This window comes from Gnatocerus cornutus, chromosome 1 (genome assembly GCF_029298725.1).
Source record: "Gnatocerus cornutus isolate USDA-ARS CGAHR chromosome 1, icGnaCorn1.1, whole genome shotgun sequence".
NCBI lineage: Eukaryota > Metazoa > Arthropoda > Insecta > Coleoptera > Tenebrionidae > Gnatocerus > Gnatocerus cornutus.
This window is the reverse complement of record NC_142233.1, coordinates 30,955,275-30,974,840: the sequence shown is the minus strand read 5'-3', so window position 1 is coordinate 30,974,840 and position 19,566 is coordinate 30,955,275. Positions and strand designations below refer to the sequence as shown.

The window sequence follows — 19,566 nt, the reverse complement described above, 5'->3', positions numbered from 1 at the left end:
TTGCGCCATTGTTCAAACTCATCGACGTGTTTGCATGTGTACCAACATAATACCCGTGTATTTACCTCTCAAACAATCCGTCGTCGAAAAAACGTAGAATTTCACGAATGTCCAGTGCATATAGACACAGTTCTCGGCCCGCCTTTTATTGTCGCGATTTTTCAGTTTATATCATCGAAAATAAATGTTTATTCGGTAAAATTAGACCGTTAACCTCGTTCTGGACGATTCAAAGAAAACGCCGCGAATATGACCCTCTCGATATTACGCATGTGGGATTTTACAGACCATAAAACCAACAGTTTCACGTGCGAAACACTCCGAAATCATCAAAGATTCATCTCTTCAATGGGCGCCTACTACATGGGCTTAATTATGATACTCGCTGGCCGGATGCGGGATATCTGCATTGAACAGGAAGCTGACTCGGATTAATACACTCGAAATTACACCGTTCCAGTGTGCTACGGGTCAACAGGCGCACTAGAGTACCGTGAAAAAAGGAGTTAGCACGCTTCGTACCATGTCAAAAATTCGGAGCGAAAAAATTATTCTGCTCACGTCCCGATAGGTATATCAAATGGGTCACTTCAGTGCCACCCCACAATTGCCGTAAACGGAAAAAAACTCTTCGGTGTAAAACCATGCGAGCGATATTCAAATGCGTCGATAACACCAGGGGTCAGGGCAAGTCAATCCGAACAATATAAGCTGCTGAATATTCATATAGCTTTATATTATATGTAGATTTGGTGCATTAACATAACGACAGCCACTTGTTGACAATACTATTAGCCAGGTTTTATGTTTTACGGACGTTTTTCTTCTTCTTTCTTTGCCCTCGCAGGTCTCGTGGAAATAAATCATGCAGCTCTGAAGTCAAAGTTGAAACAATACAAGTTTTTTATCGCCCATATAGATCTGAACTTGTCCATGTTTACCACTCCACCTTTTTTAAAATCTGCATAAACCGCTCGTTTAGCGCATCAAAACTAGGATAACCATCGCCGAAAGCACCAACAGAAAACATAATTATACATTGTGTGGCATTAATTTTTAACGATGCCCAATCACTGCCGATTTCCGCTTAACTGAAACGAATACGGGCGGAAACAAAATGCAAATCGCTGAAAAAAGAAGTGATCTGAAGAGGATCCTGCAAAGCCACCGCCGCGTGCCGCAGGAAGCTCTTTTTTTGTTGGAAAATACAGTTAATCGTCGATTTGGTTTTATTCATCGTCGCTTGGACATTAAAACTAGACAAACCTGTAAACTCTTCACTCCAGGATGTCGCTCATTAAAATGACGCAATGTACTTATTTAATATTTTCTATTTCCGCCACACGTTCGCCTCAACTGGACACGTTCATTCACTCCGCGACTTTAATGGTCCAGAATGGCTCATGCCAAAGTGTGACGAATCCAGAGGGAACACAGGTGCGGACAGGAAGTGATCGGGGAAAATTTCTTGGATGCTGGCCCGTTATGAAACGCAGAAGAGCTTCAGCAAAAAACTCGGTTATATTCCGTAACTTTGGCAATTTTTATTTTGAAACAGTTAGATTTGGCGGAGTAACTACTTTAGAGTTGATTATTTAGTGTTTTAAATTACAGAATTTTGGGACAACAAAATAAACTTTTACATTTTTTTTTATGGATGAATCTAAAAATGTTCATTTTTTCAATTAAGTTAAAAAAAAATTGAACAAGATTTTGAATTTTTAGAAATTTTAATTTTCTGGGGAAGGAAAAATATTCTACCGTTTTTATTAAATTCTGATACTTTGACAATTTTATTTCTCAAACAGTAACACTTGGTGGACTTACTACTTTAGACTTGTTTATTTATTTTTCTAAATTACAGATTTTTAGGTCAAGAAACTGAATGTTTAGTTTTTTTTTAAATTTTAAATTGATCTAAAAATTTCCAATTTTTTTCTATTAAATTTCCTAATTTTAGAAATTTTGGTTTAAAAACAGTACAATTTCTAGTCGTTATTACTTTTCAGTAGTTTAATAATTGCGCAAAGCTAGAAAATTTTAGAACAGAGAATTTGAATTTTAGGAATTTTTTATTTTCTAGGTGAACAAAAAATTGAAACCGTTGTCTATTAATTTCTGTAACTTTGTCAATTTTGATTCTAAAACAATGAGATTTGTTGGAATAACTATTCTAACTTTTTGAATTTTTTTAATAGATTGATCTAAAAAAAATAATTACCTATTTCGTAACTTGGCTTAATTTTAAAACAAAAATTGGAATTTTAAGAAATTTTCATTTCTAGGGATCAAAAAAATTTAAATGTTTTTTATTAAATTTTGTAGCTTTGACGATTTTAATTCTAAAACAGTGAGACTTGGCGGAATTACTACTTTTGACTTGTTTACCTATTATTCCAAATTACTGAATTTTGGGACAAGAAACTGAGTTTCTAGATTTTGTTGACGGATTGATCAAAATTTTTTTGATATTTTATTAAATTTCGTAATTTTGGCAATTTTGATTCTAAAATATGTAATTTGATTTAGCGGTGTAACTACTGTAGACTTGATCGCGTAGTGTTCTAAATTAAAAAAAAATAGGACAAGAAATTAAACTTTTAAATTTTTTTTAGTGAACCGATTTAAAAATTTCCAATATTTTTCAAGTTGCTACTTTCAACTAGTGTAATAACTGTGCTAAATTATAAAATTATAGAACAAGAATTTATATTTTTAGAAATGTTTATTTTTTAAGGGAACAAAAAATTCAATCGTTTTTTTCTTTTAATTCTGGAACTTTGACAATTTTAATTCAAAAGCAGTAAGACTTTACTATTACTACGTACTTTAGACTTGTTTATCTATTATTCTAAATTACAAAATTTGAGCTGAATTTTTAGATCGATTTAAACGTTTCCAATTTTTTTATTAAATTTCGTAATTTTGACAATTTTGATCCAAAAACAGTACAACTGTGAGTCGTTACTACTTTTCAGTAGTATAATAATTGCGTAAACTTAACACAATTTTAGAACGAGAATTAATTTGGATTTAAAAAAAAAAAATTTTTTTTTAGGTTAACAAAAAATTTGAACTGTTTTTTAATAATTTCTGCAACTTTGGCAATTTTGATTCTAAAACAGTAAGATTTGGTGGCATTGCTGTTTTACACTGGTTTATCTTCTGTATAGTAACCTCAGTTGACATATACCTAGTAAATATTTTATGGCTTAAGTCAAACCACCCATAGAAATAAAACTGGGTGTTGTAAACTGCAGCCGACAAAGTTCTAGGTAGAGAGTTGACCGAATAGGCCCGCACTCTTTTCGGGCTCATTTATGGTCTCCAATCGCAAGGATTAGTACTGCCCGGCCCTCTCATAATGTGGGCATAAAATTTACTAGGTATATGTCAACTGGGTTTACTATACTAAGTTTCAGCATTTTAGGACATTCCATAGAATTTATAGAAATTTTTTCACGGAACAATGTAAAAATTCTATTAAGTTTCATAATTTTGGCAATTTTTGTCCTAAAACGGTATAATTTTGAGTCTTCACTATTTTTCACTAGTTTAATAATTATAAAATACTACTTTCGCGTAAATTAGTAACTGTGTTAAGTTTATAAAAATAAAACAAGAATTTGAATTTTTAGAAATGTATATTTTCTTGGTGAACAAAATACAATTTCAATACCGAAAAGCTCCTAAACTTCTTAGAGCTTTCCAAGTTTCGTTGAGCTTCATCAGCTCGGGAATTTAAAAAATTTAAAACTTTTATTGGAGATTTATATTGATATTTATCAAACTTTCTAATTGGTAAAAGTCGAAAGTTCCCAACTTTCTATTCTCTAAAACTTTTGAAAGCTTCTTACAAAGAACCCCGAACGTCGTCTCAAACAGGCTTTAAATTGTTCAAAGTTTGAAGATGCACAAATCGTTTTCACTAATGAGCTATCCAAGTTTGACTGGAATCGAAAAATGTCTAAATTTTCTTCCATAGCGCGATTAAGAGATTGTCACCTGTGGGACTTCCTCCGCATCTGAAGAGGAGCCATTTCCAGTGTCCCAGATATTGACCCAAATAGCATAATATCTTGAACCAGCTGATGTCTCTGGATGGCTCGGCTCCAGAAGCAGCATCGACATGATGGACGACTTCCGGTGTGACGTGGTGTCGAAGCGCGTTGGAACATTAGTATGAGTCGTGGCTGCTACTGTTCGCAGGCCATTGTGTGCACGCCTACGACGAAGCAATGTTATATCATGCGTCTTCGTGTTGATGGGATTAGCATTAGCATGCGAAATTGCGCCATTTCCGAGATAGATGTAGATGGCTATCGTGTATGGTAATAAGGCCGATTCGATGCGATCCATCGACTGATCGATGAATGGTTTCGGTTTGTTTACGGCGGTTGTTAATTATCAACGAAGCGATTCATTAGGTCGTTGGTAAAAAATCTCAACTGCTTCCTGCGAAGAGATTTTCTGCGCGTTCTTGCGAAATCATGCACGCGTTGGATGTGGATGGGGGCGGTTTTTTACGCTTCCGGTGGGGAAAAAGTGAGGAGAAACAGCAGCAGAGATGAGGGGAAAAAGTCTCAGATTTTACGCCCAATAGATGCTGGAATTATTAAATAGACAAGAGCTCAAGGTGGATCCTTGTGGATAATCGGAAAAAAAAGTGCAATTAGCGGCGGAGATGTCGTTGTGGTTCATTTCGTGCCACACAACCGCCCGGAAATGACACCACTTTTTCCTTAAATGGCACAATATACGTCGCTTGATCGGTGGACCAATTTCGCATTTTTCGACTTTCTATTATTTGCATGGTCAATTCCTTCTATCATCGTCGCACTTCACCTGATCTCAATTTTTTATCTTTGAGCCTCGACACCGGAAGGCGCTAATTTAGTTAATACACTTATTGAGACTTATCTCTGTAGTAATGGAAATATTTTTGATCATCGATTACGATTACATTGTGAGCTATTTTTGGCGGAGAAGTTCATTCATACTCTCAGGTGGATTATCAAGAAAAGTTACAGTTTTGTGGACAACGACAGGTAAATGCTGTAGACCTTGTCTTTACAACGAACATAAATTAATGGAAAGAATGCAAAAATGAGTGAGTCATGAGAGAATTACGCAGGCAAGGTGGAATTCTGAAAGAAGGGACACTTTACAACCCCTCGCCCGGGGCTGTATTGGGGTTTTCCAAGTAGAAGTCAAAACAAGTCTAGACATAAAAAAATGGAGTCGAGATTGGCCATGGCACGAATCAAAGATGTCACTTTGTGTCAAATGTAAATGTAATGATTTCTTGTTATCGAAGCATTGTTTATCAAAATATTTTGAACTTACATAAAATATCCCCGATTATTTCATTTCGCGCGCTTGAGAATTGTTTTAGGAGCAGCTGAATGAAGTTCAGACACATGTTTTCGATTCCTTTGGGTAGTGCAGCACGTTTTTTTTAGTGAAAATTGTTAAATTGAATTCGCATGGATCTCACGTTATCTCCGTATAGTACAGTCCCCCATTGACGAATTCCCGTACCTCACCATTGTTTACCTTGCCCTATCTCCTCTACCTCGGTCCCTTAGCCTCCCTCCGGGTGTCATGTAACTTCCGGTGCAACAGCATAAGGGCTCTCTCTCCCCCCGTTTCCGGCCTGAACCTACCCCAGTCGCCCTAAACATCCTGTATCGTAAAAGCTCCCCACCTGAAACGTATACTACCTGCGGAAGCGGAATCGATCATCTCCCGTCTGTTGACTACCCCGAACGAGGCTATTCATTCATAACTCGGAGTTGGAAGAGTGGGAGAACGCAGCGCGCTGAAACCTACAACACAAAGTCTATTCATACCGCTCTGAACGCACAGGTGTACACTTAACCTAACGCGAAAGCGAGAGTGCGCCAATGTTTTTGACCACGTGCGTACCCGACGCGAAAAAGAGTTTCTATTCTTGGAGATGCGCCGAAATAAACACGAGAAAAAAGTGAGAAAACTGCCAAATGTAGTGTGGGCCGGTGTGTGCTGTGCTTTTTTGTTCCAGTGTGTAAGTGTTTTGTTCTAGTCAATGTACATAGACGCTGCCTCGTACTCCGGGATGGGCATAAAAACAATGAAAGCGTTCAGTAGGCAAAAAGGTAGGATTTGGAGACGCATCACATGTGCAACAGATGCTGACGTTCCGCGAAACTAATTTACTCAATGGGCGCACAAAGCGACATACGGGCACTTCTCTCAATTGCTTTTTGTGCACTCATTGACGGACAAAAGACGACATCTTCACCCAAAATCTATCAGTAGACGGGAGACAGAAATAAACGCGAAACCGGGACGCCAATGACAGAACCTGTTGATCTCCAGTGCTCGAAACTCGTACCACAAGGAGCCTTTTTGGGACCATTGTTGTGAAAATTATAATGCGAACGCTGCTAATTACACGAATAGTTCTAAACAGGATCCATCCGGGGCCGTTATTGGTAACTTATATAAATCATCCTGAAGTTCGTGCGTCGTGGGCGGCTATCTATTACAGTTTACCATTTACAGTTCTGTTTTGTTTACCACTCCGTGATCTCAGAGCAGAGTTTGGCCAAAATTTAATCTTCAATTTCTCATTTTTCCTCGAGAAAAACGAGAAAACTTCTACTAAAAGTGTTTAGATTTTTCACTCTTAACATATCGTAAAAGTGACTTCACCATCTATTTATTATAATTCCAGTAACAGCACTAATAATGAAGCTATTATTGTTACATTTATGCCATTGTATAACAGCCTCCGTCTTTCATAATGGAGTCATTATATTCAAAACATTTCGTGTTAACACGTGTTTAATAATAACGCTGGGATTAGACACATAAGATCTAAAGCTCAGGAAATTGTGGAATGTTTTTACCACCGTATTTACTTGTTCTTCATCAGAAATTTGTTTGGTTTTACTGCCAAGTGTTATTCCACCTTTGACGCTCTCTCGGTCTCAGTTTCCGGAGGTGTTTTAAATTCGGGGATTCCCCAGGACTCAACCTCAAGAAAATCCCACAGACATTGTTTATCTTTGATGATACAATTATTTATCTAACTTTAGCAACAATATTTCTATATTTCCAGTCAACAACAAATCAAATATTATTGTTAGATTTCATTTCGTTGCACCACCATTGTCGAATCATTTGTCAACGTCAAGGTTAGAAACACGTGAATCCGTATAACCAGTTCTGTTTACAAATCAAGAGCTCGACCGGTGCAAATTCTTCGTTGGTAGCACTGGCAGTCAGTAAAATGATGCTTTATAGCCGTTGCCTCTGTTTTTTTGAATACGATTAAATGTAATTGTCCGTTTCAATAATTACAGTGATACAGTGAAAGATCAAGATAAGTATGACCCACTTGTTGAAATTTATGGTCGATGGTCAGGAAAATTTCGTTTGAGATGAAGAACTGATAACTTTTACTACTTAATAACAGCCTGACTATTATTACAAAATTAATATCGAATCGCCCTAATCGCAGATCGAGGTTTCACTGTATGTCGTTAATCCATAATTCACTGGTGATCACCGTTAGATTGCGCAACATCTCCAAGGACACGATTTTGGTGGAAAGAATTTTCTTCCTTTTTTTTCTTTCGTGCTTACTTTACAAATGAACCAATAGCTCATTTAAGCTCCCTCGTTTTGTTTCTTTTTCTCCATCAAGAGTATCCTCTTACATTGTTATTTTATTCTCTCATGTTTTGACACTTGAGTAATTTCATCAGAACCGTTCTGTCGAGAATATTTAAATAAATTATAAACCGAACTCACCTGTCAGGTTCTCTCTTTCATCATTTTACAATGTTTTCGATTTTTTTATTGCAACAACCACCTGTGATTACGCGTGCCCTGAGGGCAACAAAATTAATAAAAACTTTATAATCTCGACGTACATAATTTCTGTTTTTCTCTCTTCGCTTTAATAATCGTATTCACAGTCTGTGACAACGTAAACACTTGATGGTTAGACTTCTGGCACTGTTTATTTTCGGTGTTTATTATTGTTTCTGTACATTTGGTTCGCAAGTTTGTCGTACGTTTCTTGTTCTTCCGAGGTGGAATTGTTTGGGGTTATTTCACCGCGCAAAAATGCAATAAATGGTTTATGGCTTTTTCTGTTAGATAACATTTTTCAAATTTGTAACGAGCAGTTCCACATTTTTAAGACCAGCTTGTAATAAAAGTTTGAAATAACTCGACTTGTAGACGTGATGGCGTTTCTTCATATCTTGGTAATTTCTAGTTATTTTTGTTTTGCTCGGTTGCAAACCTGATAGCTATTTTTGTAATGGGTTAATCGTACTCGTGTTGAACACGATTCCCTGTCAAATTTAACAGCCGTACATGAAGATACCAAAGTTTGTTTTTGTCAGATGCGGTCGTCAAGCCAACCCAAAGAAATAAAATAAAAGATGACTCGGTGAAGTTGTTTTGTGATAAATAAGTAACCAATACCAACCTGGCAACAAAAGGCTTCGTTGTACCAACCTTCCAAAAAATAGATAAACGAAACGAAGTGTTAACAGCAATTTAATTGTAATAAACGGCGACTTAATTGGTTTGTGTCGTTTAACAACGAATTTACTCTTTGATTACATCTCGAGCTTTCTATCCGACGGATAACCCCGTCGCTCTCTGTAATTACAAGTGCTGCCAACTTGCTGGTCAAACTGTAGCGGACTATTATCATAATTGCCATCTACCGGCGTTATTGATTATTGCCAACTTAAGAGAAATGTATTTTACTGACGGCGAAATTTAAAAGGTTTAACAGCTTCGGATGAGCTTTTACCTGTAGAGGGATTAAACTATCTGAGGGGATCTTTTGGAAATATTTCCACCATATTTGTTGCGAATAAAAGACCCATCGTCTTTGTTCAGCTCCCGAATGGCTGCAGGTTGAACGTAGTAAATAGCGGCGACCTGCTGCAAATAAACCCTTAAAAAATAAAGTTTGCTCTTGGCATAGTTACATCTCGACAAATACGTAGGAAATTTCTACTGCTGCTAAATTAGCTACTTACAAAAACGTCAATTTTCTATCACCTCGAAGCGAGGTCGCTCAAATTTAGTGAATTGAAAAGTATACATCGTTGAGGGTTTTTTGGCAGTTCAAAGACCCAGAAAAGAAGTACATTAAAATGATAAGTAAAAATAGCGAGTATTTTAAGAACATGCAACATATTTCATACAGTTGTCTCCGCTCTGGAAAAAAGCCTGACCCTTAGACCCGCTAATTACAGTATTTAACCGCAAGACAGTTCAATTAATCGAATAATTACACTCCTCGAGATGAGATTTTCGATAATAACACGCCACTGGAAAAAGTCTCAATTTTTTTACCAACGCAATTAATTTCGAAATGTGTGTTATTTCGAATATTTCACACAAACAAACGTGTTTGTTTAATAATTTAATGAAATTATACCAACGGTCGCTGTATATTTGTTTAGGGATTTTACAATTCAACGGGTGGCCATACCGTTTATTTGTTGTAACTAATTTTAAAAATCGGGCTTTGAGAATGTGCTCCGTTGTGTCTTCCAAGGACGAGGAGTGAAGTGTCCACATCCGGTAATCAGCTAATAGAGCGCCTACAGTAGCGGACTCACTAATTATTTCACCGCTCTTTATGGGCCCATTCTGAATTTCTTAATTCGAAAATTGGGCCTAGATACGGGAGGTTTGTTCGCTACGAAAATCCCAACACGTGCTACCTCTTAATTAACTGCACCAAACAAAGAGAATTAAACGCGTTAAGACGCAAATTAAGCACTATTACCAACGTAAAAAACGATGGTGGCACGAAAATAACTTCAAATGAAGCTGTGGACAATGGAAAGTTTGTCTGAGATCAGCCCGTCGCACGAGCTTTTTATTCATTTTAACTAACAGCAAATTAAACACGTGATGGTGGCACTACTGGCTTGCGAAAAGTTGCACAAACAAACGCAAAAATGACGCTCGAATAGGCAACGAACTCGAAAAGTTTGTCTGAGATTGGCTATATAAGACGGTATTTGTTCTATTCATTTACAACTGTGGTCCAATTACATGCAGGTATTGTTGAAAGACAATTAGGTGCTACCAACATGATTAATCATTTTTCTCTAATCAGATTATGTAATTGCATTAAACGTGTGAAACCCGCCAGCTGACCCTTCCAAATTCAGCAGGTGTACCAACCTGGCACGATTTTGGCGAAAGCGTAAAAGAACATCATGTAATTACAGAATTTTAAGAAATTTAACGGCTGAAATGCACAGTTGGTACGATTCTTAAGTATCGATGTCAATTTTGTGACCAATAAAGATGTTTACAAGTAAGAAGTGGTAATTAAGTAGTACCAACATAATTAACAAGCTCATGTAAAGATCAATACGCGGTTGTGGTGTTAAAAATATCGAAGCTGACAGCTGACTCTTGCTTTATTATGTTTTACATTTGACATGTGTACCAACCTTTTAGCGAAATTAGAAGCCGTGTTTATTGTCAAATTAACAAGATTAATCAACAGTTCTTTGATGAATTACGAGTGGTCAGTTTTGTAGTTTTATTGTCAAAGGTACCAGTTAGACATTATTCAATGGTGCCAACATATGACGAATTTTGACCCTAGTAGTTGATGCATGGGCGGTAATACTATTTAAAATTGCCTGTCATTCTTAAAATTCTCTGTAATTTTTCCAGTCAACTGCCAAGTAAAAATAACACTTTCCCTTACCAACACAGCTTGTCAATATGAAACAAGTCCGTAATTAATTATCCGACATTCCTGTTAGAATTGGGTTTCGACATGCATTTTTTATTGCACCATCACCACAGCCACCTGCTTAACCCCGCGCCATCTGCATCATTGCAGTTTCTCCCCAAAAACACCTGACAACTTTTCATCGCTGTTTCTACTACCATCTTCAGTTCCAATCACTGCGCCTTGATCTTAATTTTAATGAGGAGCTATAATTTATGTTAATTCGATTTGTTTTTTGTTGTGATCATGGGAATTTGACACCAAAGTCGATGATAATAAATTCTTGGGAGAGTTATTAAGGCAACGAACGGTGTCGTTATTAAAAACTTGAAAAAATAACATTTATTAATAACGTGCATTGGCAGGTGCAGACTGGTACCGCGGCACCTGCCCCTGCATGTGGTGACCGAAACTTGACATAACCTACTCCGAGGGGGCTCTAGGGGGCTGCTAATTTCCAGCGAAATGGCACGTCGACATCTGGGTTGGAATGATTGGAATTAAGCTTTTCATGGGTGATGGTTTGTCTGGTGGGTGCATCGCGGTTTGACACTTGAGTAATTCCAACGGCGGGACGTCTACAACGAGTAATTGCTGGAATATTTTAATAAATTACGTGGGAACTTGGCTTGTTGGCGCGTTCTTGCAAGAACAATGATATTCAGATCAATAGCGGCGGTTTTGAGGTTTGGTACATTATCAGCTCGTGCCTATTTTTTCCGGGAGTTCCCCAAGGGTCTGCTCGTGGTCCGTTGCTATCTCGTCGAACACAAAACCCGTTAATCTCTTCCTTCTTGTTTGTAGCTACCAAAATATCCACTTAGTGCAGATAAAAAGATAACACGCATTCTCAGTACCCTTAACTTTCTCCTTATCTCTCTTATTTGTTTATCTCGTCTCGTCGGCGTCACAATTTAGTATTCAAGCCATCGTCGGTCTAGTGTACTGTGGAGGTGGTCACGGACACGATGCCGGCAACACGGGCAGTGTACGTGCGGCCTCCTTCGGCACGTCCCGACAAATCGTTGTCCTTCTAGAAATTTGTAACTTGAACAATCGGGATGTTAATTTTGGATCGGTTAATAATGCGGCATCTGGACGATGTTACTAATAATATCGAGGTAGGAACTTTACGATCACAAACACCTGGAGTTGGAGACCGCTATTTCGAGAAGTCACCGTGAGGATTGATCGTGCAAATCATCCACTCTACCGAAATAAGCTTCCAGGAATTGCTCGGGCTTTAATCGGTCCTGTTTATGGCACTATAAACGTAATTGGTTGCATGCACCGTGGATAATAAGCTTTTCCGAACGGGAGGCGTTGCGAAAGAAAAACCACGAGGAAAATGTCGTTTATGCGCCAGGAGCCCAGAGAAAACCTGCGAAGAGCTTACTCAATCTTTAGAACTACTTTTCACTCAACTTACAGTTGGATCCATTCTGACGTGGTCCAATTTTATTTATGTCGTAGTAAAAAACTGGTTCCGAGTACTCCGATTAAAGCCTTTCATTTCAAAAGTGCCCTAAAACTGCGCGACCTAGTAAAAGTGTGCCTGATTTACCTGCTCTGCCTCTTGGTCAGGATTTAGTCATGATTCGGTAGATCCAAGTTCACTCTAGTTTCTTAGGTTTAGCTTTAGGCCTACTTAATTGAGTTTAAGCTAATTTAGTACTACTAATTTAATTTAATCAGTCATGTTCAATTCCTTTCGAATTTAGTACTTTAAAATGACGGAATTTCTTTTAGTTTAGTCCAATTTTTAATTCAGAGGTTTTAGAGTCTTTACGGCAATACTAGCTAGTCGGTTTGAGGGTAATTTGGCTAAATTAGTTCAGTTTCGTTCCGACTAGGCGAGTTTAGTCCGACCGCGCTGGATTTAATTTAATTCAGTTAAATTTAATTGAATAAAAGGACAAGTTATGAGAACGCAGCAGCTGCCAGTGGGAAAAATTGAATTTTAAAATTATGAATATAAGTTGATAATTTTAACTATGAATACTTCTGCTGCTCGCTGATTGAAAATTTCGAATGCGCCTTCATAAAAATCGGTATCAAACCCAAGAAAAGCATCGGCTCTAATGAAAACTCCTCAAATAGCTGGCTTCCACATTTTTGCACATCTAAACTGGCGCTGTTTTCGCATTTCCACTTGGCAACTGTCGATAACTCCTCTATTTTAGAATCTCATAAGTATTTTTTTTCTACGGCTCGCAACATTCCTTGGACGGTATTCTATGTATTTGGCCACAATTTAATTCAAACAGCGTTGCTTTTGACACTAACGTGTCTTTGAAGACCGCTGGAATTTAATATGTAGCAGGTGGCATCATTAAATATGCGATACATGTACTCGGTCACTGTTTGCAAATACTTAGGCGCATCCATTACGTCTTTATATACCTACCTAATATTATGGTGAAAAGCGACGGCAAGTGCTTTCCCAGGCATTCTCGGGAGAATTGATGGAGGGTCGAGGCGTGGGAAGGTGGAGAGTTTTGGGGGAAACTAAAAAATCCGCGCTCGAGCCGCAAGATTCAATAAAATCTTATAGCCGATGTCGTGTTATGCCTGGAAGGTACAATTATGCCTTCGGTCCTAAAGAAGTCATCAGCGTGCGCTTATTATGTTTTACGACGGAACTTGAATATTGCGCAACCTTTTGAGTGATTTTTTCTGTTTTTTTTTTCAGATATCCCGACGCAGGTGCCGCCCCTGACGCCTGGCACCAACAAGACCATGGCCGAGGCCCTAAAGGCCTCTTTCGCCTCATGGGAAAAAGAACAAGTCCGATTGAACATAACCAAAGGTGAGTCCACCCCTGCGTCGAATATTAAAATTCCTCTCAGAAAGTATCAAAGAGCGATCCAACCATGCATACGACGAAAAAATGGACGCGTGGGTGTAATAAAGAGATACAATTGGTAACCAGTCGACCGAACAGAGCTGTATCAAAGTAAAAATCTCTAATTGCAACGTAGCAACAATGGCGATGGAGTTTCGTTAAAAAAGCAAAAAATTACACATGTTCGGCGAAGAGTGAGTGCCATATCGTATATTATGCACGTTTCGCAATTCAAAAGTTGATGGTGTTTATTGACCGTAACTGAAAAATGTGCAATCCATGAAGAAGGTTTGTTGGGTAATTCGTGTTTGTCTTCAGAGGGTCTTTGCAAGCAGCCTTGCGGATTAGGCAAACATTGCGCTTGTCATAATTTCGATAAAAAATGAACAACGGGTGGCTTTGTGGCGGCAGCCTATTTTCATGCAACAATAGGTGTAGATGGGCGACAGCTAATGGGTCCTAAATGCAGGGAGCGGTCAATAAAGTCGCTGGTTCCAGCTGAGGAATTGTCAGGTTGCATGTGTTCAATGGGGGTATTGTGGCCGAAGAAACACGGCGAAAGACAAAGCCATTACAATATTCTTTTGCTGCGGAGTTACAGGCGAAACAACCAACAAAAGTCTCTTAGACGTATTGCACCACAAAGTTTCAAACAGGTGTTTAATTTATTCAAAGATATTAAATGGTTCAAATTAGGCGTAATTTCCAATTTAGTTGGGCGATTTTAAATTAAACCAAGAGCCCTGCTTTAATTGTAACATAATTTAATTCATTTGAAGTCCAAAGCAACTTTAATTTATTTTAATTTACTTTTGTGGAGGTAATTTAGTTTAATTTCACGATTCTCTAAATCCTTTGAATATTTTCACTCTGGATCTTTCGGATTTTTGGTATTCTTTGTATTCTTTACATCGAACTATTCAGATTTTCTATGTATATTATCCACGTTCTTTAGATTTCTAAACTTTTTCTGGCAAATTTTAGATTCTCTGAGTTTTTTTTACCTCTTTGAGATTGCTTGAATTCGTTGCATTTTGCTTAAATTCTTACCAAAAATTAAATATTAATTTCTTTATTGTGGATTCATCGATCTTTTATTATTTTCGCATTTGTATTTCCCCATATTTACGTATTATTATTTTTATTCCCATCGGAGGTACCTACCTCTGATTGCCCAAGTAATTATCTGAAAATTTAAAAGCCTGATAAAGTCTGATTAATGAATCTTTAATCTTTAACACGATTTTAACATTGTGCAGTTTTGCATTATCCTTTGTATTGATGCCGCCATATTGATCTATTTCTTTGTCGCCACTGACATTTAGAATCTAACTAACCTCTTTGCATTAACACGATAACATGAATATGTTCATGTTTATTCATAAGAGCTCCGTCGCGATTTTTATTGAAATGTAATTGAAATTCAAATTCGAGACGTAATTAATTACGTTCGGCTTTGTTTTTCAGACAAAAATACGATACGATCACCGCTTGCATTGTCTGTTGCCAACTTAGCAGAAGAAATATTACCAAAATGACCCTTGCCATTGCTGATTTCAGCTGTCGGACACTTGCAGGTGGCACAATTTCTCGAAAAACAAGCGAAGGCCGTCCGAATTAAAATTAATTAGGAATCAGAAGTATGCAATCTCTCGCTTATTTTAACACCTGTCCAAACACGATATTGCACTTCAAGGCGGTTTATCAGATTCCGAGAAAGATGCCGAAACTGAAGAGATAAGCTGCGAAACCTATTTTCCGTCGTGGAATTAACGGGCTAGTTGAGCAGTGTTTCCTTCCATAAATTGTCTATTTTTATAATAACAAATTTGCAACGCAATAAAAATCGTGTTTGTTGCTCCAGATCGACGGAAGCCATAAACCAGGAAAAATTCAACTTTTCTTTGGTAGTGCCTCGCGTGGCGTTTTTTCCATCCTCTTACCACCTGACGCCTCGTTGTTTGCTGCCAAATATTGAAAAGTCAAACACATTTGGTCTGTTAGCTCGGTCATCTGCATCAAAAGAGCCGCTCAATGTTGACATTTTTAATCTGTGTGGACGAACCCTTCGAAAAATCGCGTGATCATAATTGGTATCAAAGATTCGAAAGAGCGGATGCTGTATCGTTACACATTGTTGGTTTTCAATAGGAGCGGAAACTTTCGCCGCTTCCTGTCCATCTGATTTAACCCCTAGCTTAATTGTCATGGAATCGCTGTACCGTTTTGCAAATGGGAGGCAGCCAAATTATCGGTTATTTGCGTTTTTGAGGTGGTAGTGCTGATTAGGATCCAGGGCAATGGAATTAACCGATTAGAGTGCAATATTTACTCAGTATTAGTGGGTTGGATTGGCAACAATGCCAGAAAATAGAGAACTAAAATGCTTCATTTGCCAAGTTGTGGCAACACTGGGAATGGAGAAAAATTCCACGATCATGGCGCGGTCGAAAACAATGGAAAAATTTACGCTAAAATATTCTTGTTCTTTTAATTCTATTAAGCGGTAGGTTTAAATTAACTACCAACTTTGTAGAGGCTATTTTCCAAGGTTCACTTGTTTTGATTGTCGGGGCATCAGGTTTGAATATTTAGTGTTTTGTTGTTGGCATGAGTGCAAAAAAAATCAAAATTTTAACTCTTGAAATCAATTTTTGGTTCGTATTTTGGCAACACTGTTAACTATTTCTGAGGATCGACGTTGTTTAACCAAATTTACTAGCTTGAAATATTTATATTGGCAGCAATGTAAAAAGTGGAAAAAGTTTCTGAAAACTAATTGGAATCTCAAAAATAGTAAAAAAAAATAATTCTGTTTCCCGCCAAAATTGAAAAAGCGCTTATCTTTGATTACGACTAATCCCTTGCTTGCACTTTTCGATGATTGACTGTTATCAATGTTACAATAATCAAAGGATTATTTTTTCGTTTTTTGTCCGTCTACAGATAAAAATCAATAAAAAATGAGGTCAAAGATGGATTGATAAAATTTTGAGATGGAAATAAAATTTTGATTTTGCTATCACGTGTCTCCGCATCAATTATAGCGTTCTAAATTGCCAATTAAATTTTTTCTCGTTCATGGACAGTGAAAAACCAGCTACCAAATAATGTGTTTATAATTTCGTTTGAACGCAAAAATTTGACGATTGGCCATCACGAAGATTTTTTTAATAAATCGTTTTCTGTACACTTTAAAAGTAGCCGTTTCAACATTCCTAGTAATCTCAGTCGATTACAGAAACCTTTCATTTTCTCAGTTACAAAAAGTCAAGAATTTAACAGCATCCAATCTTCACTCTTTGTTTTTCTATAAGCGAGCCCGTTCACTTTTTCCCGTCGCCTTTCATTGATCAAACAAGACCGAATTTGGTTGAAAAGGGATTAGCGTCTTGAGGTTTCAATTCTGTCAAACAGAGCTGCCAACCGATCTGAAATTCCAACGGCCGCTTCTCCACGTCAAGATTTTTCCAAAGGGGCGGCGGCATTCTCCGATACGCCACGTTTTTTCTGCCTTCGGTCCAAGAAGCAGTGATTGTTTTATAATTCGTGTTTACGTCTTTCATCTTCTAGTGGAGATAATTGGATGTCGACCACGTTATTTAATGACGACATAAGTCTCTAACGATCGGTGAACACGAAACACGTTTCCATCTCCGTATTTTTACCACGAGATGATGTACAAGCATGCATCGAGTAATTAACTGCTACTGATGATGGTAAATGAATATTGTTTATGAACGAACGCATATTAGCACCCTTGGGACGACTCCGAGCAGCGGGAATCTTGCTCCTGCCGTCACGATTTCCTTTGGCACCTCTTCGTGATAATCATCATTTTTTGTACGGTGTGGTTTTCGAACTACCGTGTATTCATCATTATTTGACAAGGTAATTGCACGAAAAAACGTAATAGCGATATCGGATTAGTATTATTTAGGCGTAATTAGGCCAGTAAATGAAATTTTTTCGCTAGCTTCTGGAAAAACAATTGGAGACGGTAGCAATTGCCGTTAATTCCAAATAGCTATTCGTGATGATTAATTTTCTCGAGAGGTTTTTTTGCGCAGTTGGTACCTTTTAATGGGAATTCTTGATACATTCTGGTACCGTCGGTATTATTTTTAATTCGGTGTCAATCAACACTGATTATCACGATAATAATCGTTGTGCAATTTGTGTCCATAATATGATAACTGTTCGGATTCGAGGAATTTCATTTGATAAAGTTCTACGAAACTGTGAGTGTAGTGACAGCTGACAGCAATATTGCAACAGGAAACTCTTGATCTTCATGATTTTTCTAAAGTTTTGATCTACCGGTCAAATGTTTTTTGGTAATGATAGATTTTAAATTAGAATCCATTAAAAGATTTTTCCAGGATTTTCTCAGGTTTTACCATAAAAGCAGCCAGATGTTCAGTTTTAAATCTTCTTGAAAGCAGTACTTATCTTCAGCTGTAAAAGCTAAATTATGTGTCTTTTCTTTTATGAGTCATTATCTTTATCTAGATTTTTTTGACAGATACAGATCTAAACATATACTTGATTCTGACTTTTGTGAAATTTAATTTCTTCAGTTCGTAGGCTAGATCTATCAAAGTTCTATTCTAGACAGGCCATGCATGAACCTATGTCCGCTTCTTGCTCGAAAATTGTCAATTTTCTCAGATATTTGGTTTTCATACGTTGAAACTGCCGCGGTGGCGTTAGTTGCGACATGATATTTTTCACAAAGCCAACTGCGAACGGAAATTTATTGGCGAGTTTTTGTCATGACTTTCTAAGCAAACCTTTAAATTGAAATCTGCCTGTATCTTTGCCTGTTATCTTAATTTAGTTTGACAGTCTAAGGTCAATCGTTAATTGCTTGTGTCATTGTTGACATGTTGCTTATTAGATTTATAAAATGTCAAGCTAAAAACTACCGATATGCTAAAAATCAAAGACAAGTTTTTTCGATCATATTGATCATTTGATCGCATCGGCGAGACAAAATTAGTCATTTGTTTTAAATGTCAATGTTTTTATCTACGATTCTTTTATCTTGATTCCAAGAATCAAACGATTTATCTTTTATTTGCTTTGATACAAGTCAAAACTGTTTTATTTATCTAAAATTCAAATGAAAATGATCGATATTTAGGCGAAAGTAGGGACCTTGCAGGCTCGCAACAGCTCAGAATATAGACTTTCATCTCCCGGAAGAGTGCTGAAATTTCCGTTTTTGCAGATCCGCGTCAATGGACGGAGAACCACGTGGCCCACTGGCTCCAATGGGCAGCGAAAGAATTCTCCCTCGAATGCATCCCCTTGCACCAATTCCGCATGAAAGGCAAAGACATCTGCGCCATGGGCAAAGACGCGTTCGCCGCCCGCGCACCAGCCTTCGTCGGCGACATCCTCTGGGAGCACCTGGAACTCCTCCAGAAAGGTACGTCATCGTGTCACTGCGAAAATAATAGTCAATTATCGAAAGCATCTAGCGTGCGATCGACGCACGGCACGCCAGGAAAAAAATCTTTTCATGGGATTTAACGTGTAATTTCGCGGCTAGAACGAATATCATAATTTCCATTAATTCAATCGGCCGATCAAGGCAAAGATAACGCAAATTGCTACTTTTTAACGTGAGACTAATTAAAGCATGTCGTGTAGATGTCGAGAAGGAGCGATCTCTGACGAGCAGCGTGACTCCGGGGAATTTGTATACGATGTGCGTCCCGGAGTTGAACTTTCTGGATTATCAAGGATCCATGATTCCGGGAGAGGACCGGAAACCCGTTCCTATCAATTCCGGGAGCAGCACTCCGGCGGCACCGACGAACAACAACTTCTTGCACGATGGTGAGTAAGACAAACTGATTTGAATTAGGTTGCGTTTTTTTCTACTTTCACTCTTGTTGCAAATTGCTTTGTTGGACTGGACGATTTCAACCAT

General features: G+C 37.8%; 2 protein-coding genes across 4 annotated transcripts in view; one reads left to right on the top strand and one right to left on the bottom strand.

Annotated features, from left to right (window-relative positions):
* LOC148181570 (protein C-ets-1-like) overlaps positions 1 to 19,566 on the top strand; it is a 57,555-nt gene that overhangs the window by 23,263 nt on the left and 14,726 nt on the right. The window contains exons 1-4 of one of the 3 annotated variants that reach the window (XM_088049755.1): positions 5,895 to 6,046; positions 13,473 to 13,589; positions 18,859 to 19,059; positions 19,284 to 19,472. In XM_088049755.1, the coding sequence (XP_087905881.1) occupies positions 13,520 to 13,589; positions 18,859 to 19,059; positions 19,284 to 19,472 (460 nt within the window). In that variant the 5' untranslated portion in view covers positions 5,895 to 6,046; positions 13,473 to 13,519. Of the gene's footprint in view, positions 1 to 5,894; positions 6,138 to 13,472; positions 13,590 to 18,858; positions 19,060 to 19,283; positions 19,473 to 19,566 lie in introns of those variants that run through there. The other 2 variants (XM_088049754.1, XM_088049753.1) reach the window with 2 other exon arrangements.
* Positions 3,739 to 5,860, bottom strand: LOC148181571 (uncharacterized). The gene is made up of 4 exons (XM_088049760.1): positions 5,724 to 5,860; positions 5,557 to 5,676; positions 4,006 to 4,225; positions 3,739 to 3,950 (listed from the first exon to the last, which is right to left on the bottom strand). The coding sequence occupies exons 1-4, from the start codon at positions 5,780 to 5,782 to the stop codon at positions 3,834 to 3,836; spliced, it is 516 nt and encodes a 171-aa protein (XP_087905886.1). The 5' UTR covers positions 5,783 to 5,860; the 3' UTR covers positions 3,739 to 3,833.